General features: G+C 38.6%; 1 protein-coding gene across 1 annotated transcript; it reads left to right on the top strand.

Annotated features, from left to right (window-relative positions):
- The first annotated feature begins 1,750 nt into the window (after nucleotides 1–1,750).
- On the top strand, nucleotides 1,751–2,961 carry LOC119231110 (phosphate carrier protein, mitochondrial-like). The gene has a single exon (XM_037492763.2). It carries the CDS (start codon nucleotides 1,803–1,805, stop codon nucleotides 2,889–2,891), a length of 1,089 nt encoding a protein of 362 aa, XP_037348660.1. The 5' UTR covers nucleotides 1,751–1,802; the 3' UTR covers nucleotides 2,892–2,961.
- The last annotated feature ends 2,163 nt before the right edge of the window (nucleotides 2,962–5,124 follow it).

Genomic DNA, 5,124 nt, shown 5'->3' with positions numbered 1-5,124 from the left:
AGACAAGGAAAGCACCATTTCTTTGCTGCTAAATTTATCTGATACTCTTATATAATCTCTCACTTATCTGAGATAATAAATGAAAATACAGGCACATAGTAGGTGCTCAGCAAGGTTATCTCCTTTATCTATTGGCCCCAATTAGGAGAAAGAATCCATACCAGTTATAGGAACATGGAGGGCTTAATATAAAGTATCATTAACAAGGTATAAATTTATTAACCAAGAAAGTAAAAATATTATGGAGACACCAGCTCCAGGAAGTAGTTGTTGAGATTAACAGAGTAATGTAGAGATTGTAATTACTAAATTTTAGATATTGGGTGGAAGGGAATTTTATGGGAGATAAATGGATTGCTGATTAGAACTGGGACAGGGAGGAGAGAACTCGGGAGGAGCAAGGACAGAGAAACATGAAAGGAGATTGAAGGCTCACTTAGTAAGAGTGACTAAAAGATGTTTTAAAATATAGATGTGTAATATTTAACTTTAAATGTTTATAGTTCCTAATTTAAATCCCCAAACTACTTGTAAATTCACTGGTAATGATATTTTGTGGATGGGATTGTTTTTGTTTTGGTGAAAATTAAAAAGAATCAGCTAGCATATGTGGATCAATAACATGGATTTTATTTTGCTGCTTCAATCTTTGATTTGCACTTAATTCTTGGAGCATATTTTGGTGATAGTTGGGCCATGAGTCAAGAAATATGGAAATGCCTAGTAAGGTGGGGAGAAATCTTGTACACTTTATTTAGAGAAAAGAAAAGGTTCCTGAGAGAGGACCTCAGCCTAGGCTAGGTGTCAAGGTAATCCAAGGTGATCTGTGTGTTGTAGATAATAACATTGCCCCAGTTTTAAACCACAGCTGGTGTGGCCTCTAATATTTTGTTGCCTTTCAAAATTCTTTGCCCCACCCATGGTGAAACCCTATTTTGTTTAAAAATAATAATAATAGTAACTACTTTGCTTAAAAATAGGAGTAGTAACAAAAATGAATCAGAATGTCTTTTCATGGTCTAGAGACTTGATCTTGCAGAGACTTGGGCCTCATCACTGCCTTGCCCTAAGTACCCCAGGTTATTTTCTGCCATGAGCTTGGAAATTTTACTTTGCCATGTCCTTGGAACTGTTTGGCCCTCCTACCTGGAGGTTTTTCCTCTTCCAGCTGACCATATGGTGGCTGTTTGGCTCGCCTCCTGCTGTCCGTCCTCTGCACATGGATATTAAAGCAGTCTCTTGCAAGAGATAGTAAGGTGGTTTTCTTATACCTCTTTTCCCATATAGTGAGCATTTGGGTATATTATAAACTATATTATATGTTTAAAATATAAATAACATTATACTTACCACACACACACGCACACACACACACACACACACATATGAATGAAAGGAAAAAAGTGTGTTGGGTCGCTTATTTAACAGGATTTTTATAAATAAGTGTTCTACTTGTACTTCAAATGAACAAAAATCCCTCCATCCATTTTATAATTATACATGGGAAAAAGTCATTCTTAAATGGAAAGAAAAAGAGGGTCTATTTTTTAAATAGGCAAATTTAGAGGACTATCCTAACAGTTCATGTTCTTTCTATTCAGGTAATATTGATTAGGTACCTGTTATAATAACAAATTGTTAAATTTCTACTATGTGATAGCCATTTTTCATTTCTACTTTTAATGCTCAAAACAACTCTGTAAAGAAGATAGCTTTGTTCCTATTTTATGGACTAAGAAACTCTCTCTGTGAGCCGCAGCCTTCCCCGGGAGAGGTTGTGATTTCGCCATCTTAGGGAGAGGATGTTCTCATCCGTGGCGCACCTGGCGCGGGCGAACCCCTTCAACGCGCCCCACTTGCAGCTGGTGCAGGACGGCCTCGCGGGCTCGCGCAGCCCCGGCCCGGACGCGCTTCCCAGCCAGCCCCGCCGCTCCCGCACCCTGGCGGCCGCCGCGGTGGAAGAATACAGTTGTGAATATGGCTCCATGAAGTTTTATGCACTGTGTGGCTTTGGAGGGGTCTTAAGTTGTGGTCTGACACACACTGCGGTCGTCCCCCTGGATTTAGTGAAATGCCGTATGCAGGTGGATCCCCAGAAGTACAAAGGCATATTTAATGTATTCTCAGTTACACTTAAAGAGGATGGTGTTCGTGGTTTGGCTAAAGGATGGGCTCCGACTTTCATTGGCTACTCTATGCAGGGGCTCTGCAAATTTGGTTTTTATGAAGTCTTCAAAGTCTTGTATAGCAACCTACTTGGAGAGGAGAACACCTATCTCTGGCGCACATCCCTGTATTTGGCTTCCTCTGCCAGTGCTGAATTCTTTGCTGACATTGCTCTGGCTCCCATGAAAGCTGCTAAAGTTAGGATTCAAACCCAACCAGGTTATGCCAACACTTTGAGGGATGCAGTTCCCAAAATGTATAGGGAAGAAGGTTTAAATGCATTCTATAAGGGGGTTGCCCCTCTCTGGATGAGACAGATCCCATACACCATGATGAAGTTTGCCTGCTTTGAACGTACTGTTGAGGCATTGTACAAGTTTGTGGTCCCCAAGCCCAGAAGTGAATGTTCGAAGGGAGAACAGCTGGTTGTAACATTTGTGGCTGGTTACATAGCTGGAGTCTTCTGTGCAATTGCTTCTCACCCTGCTGATTCCGTGGTATCTGTGTTGAATAAAGAAAAAGGTAGCACTGCTTCTCAGGTCCTCCAGAGACTTGGATTTAGAGGTGTTTGGAAAGGACTCTTTGCCCGCATCATCATGATCGGCACCCTGACTGCCCTGCAGTGGTTCATTTACGACTCTGTGAAGGTCTACTTCAGGCTGCCTCGCCCTCCTCCACCTGAGATGCCAGAGTCTCTGAAGAAGCAGCTCGGGTTAACCCAGTAGATGATCAAAGCAATGTGGACTGAATCTGCTTGTTGATCAGTGTTGACAAAGTGCAAAAGGAACTTTTATATATATTGGACAGTGTAGGAAATTGTCTACTCCTCATATCGTTACTGTAGTGCCCTTGCATAAGGCAAGAGTTTCAAACTTACTATTGAAATAAACCCAACTGCTCATGAGAAAAAAAAAAAAAAAAGAAACTGGCATTGAAATAATTTATATAATTTATGTAATATAGTACAATTAGTAAGGAACTGGGACCAGATTTGAATCATTTTCAGGATGACTCAAAATATAAAATTCTTTTTACTCTGCTCAACAGGCTTTCTTTATTCCAGGTACCATTTGAGATTTGCCAAGTACAATCTGTAGCATAGAGGATAACCTAATGAATATCTCAAAAAACATAATGCAGACTCACTCGGGAGTACATTTTAGAGCAAGGGCTGGTTTCTTGTAGCCAGTGCTGGAAGTGAGAACTGAGAAGAGCAGTATGGTCAGGCCTAAGACTAGAGGTAGAAAAACAGAAGCAAACTCTTCATATACACAGTGTTTGATTTTAATTCATGGTCAGACTTTGTAAGCCAGATCCCATCTGTTGGTGGGTTGGAAGCAAGCACATGGACTAGAACTCTGAAAAATGTCCTCTGCTTCACCAGAGTGCTTGTGAGTCATCACTACACTGAGGAATTCACTGGAGAGGCTTTTTATTCTGAGTTAACAAAAACTGAAGGTGACTATGCTGGCTATCTTTGGATATGGCTTCCCTTGAGGCTATTTCTGATATTGACTTACCAATGATTTGCTGTGTGATAAGCCTTTTCCTTATTCTATAGCTCTCTGTAAAATTGTAAATAATCATTTCTGCTCCTTGAATATTAAATGTCTGTCTGTCTATACATACACACACTTAATTTTTTTTTAATTTAAAGTTAATTCTAAATATTAGGTATGCATGTACTGTGGTTGGGTTCTGGGCTAGGCATATTGCTCACATTCACATTCCATTACTCTCTACACAGTATCTATAAGTGTATTATTACCATTCACCTCATTTTGTAAATTCACAAATTGACACTTAGAGCAATTTGGTAAGTTAGCACAAACCACCTGTTTTTAAATAGTTGAGAGAGGAACGCTTTTTATTGATAAAGAGTTATTCATAGCTTATGTTCACATTATAAATTAGTAGGATTCTCAGGAGATTGCAAACAATTCATCTTCATTTCTCTTGACACATATCATAGATGTTGGCACCTAGTAGAAACTCAGTAAGTTTTATTTTATAATTCATAAATGTGAATGAAAGAATATTTTAAAAAGTCAGTGTTACTCTTATCACTAACTGCTAATTAATAATAGGAAAATGCGATCCCCTATCGACTGTGGTGACTCATATGTCATGATATGTAGACTTAGAGAATATTAATTAATTATGTCACATTATTTTTCTAAATAATGAAGAGAAAAAAAAGGACACACAAAAAATGAAGAGACAATGAAGAGAAAAAGCAGAGTGGGAGTCTATGTGGAAAGATAGAGCAGCTTCACAATCCAAGATGTTTTTGGATTTGCAAAAAGTAACCCCAATATATCTTAATGTTTGAAAATTTGGTCATTTTGGCTTAATTAAAACAATGAACCTTTACTCTTGTGGCATAAATGATAATTTTTCAGTATAACATATTACTACATTTTATAGTGGCAATATAAACTTGTGATGTAAGAGGCTTACAGACATTTTTATGCCTACTGTAATTATTTGTGAAACTTATGATACTGAATTCTAGAAATGATCTAGAAAAAACAAATCTCAAATATTTTAATAAAAAGAATTACTCAGTGTTTAAGGCAATTCATATACTTGTATACACACATATACAAACACAAACACCAAAGTTAGTGAAATTGTGCATATATACTTGTGTGTGTAAGAAATCAGATCTCATTTCTTTTAAAAATCACAAATATGGGCCTCCCTGGTGGCACAGGGGCTAAAATCACAACATTGTCAGGCTATTGCTGGCCACTGCAGCATGAGTTCGATCCCCGGCCAGGCAGCTAATCCACATGGCGCAGCAGATATCTCCTGTCTTGCCATCTGCTCCCCTCAGCAGTGTATTTCAGTAGATTCACTGTTCTCCCCACTCTGTCTGGTGAATCCTCTTACCTCCCTCACCTCTGGCCTATAGCCCAGTACTTATATGCATAAATAAATAAATCTTAAAAAAAT

The sequence above is a fragment of the Talpa occidentalis genome, unplaced genomic scaffold, assembly GCF_014898055.3.
Source record: "Talpa occidentalis isolate TD23 unplaced genomic scaffold, MPIMG_talOcc4v2.1 talOcc4.7, whole genome shotgun sequence".
Lineage (NCBI taxonomy): Eukaryota > Metazoa > Chordata > Mammalia > Eulipotyphla > Talpidae > Talpa > Talpa occidentalis.
This window is presented reverse-complemented; position numbering and strand designations above follow the sequence as displayed.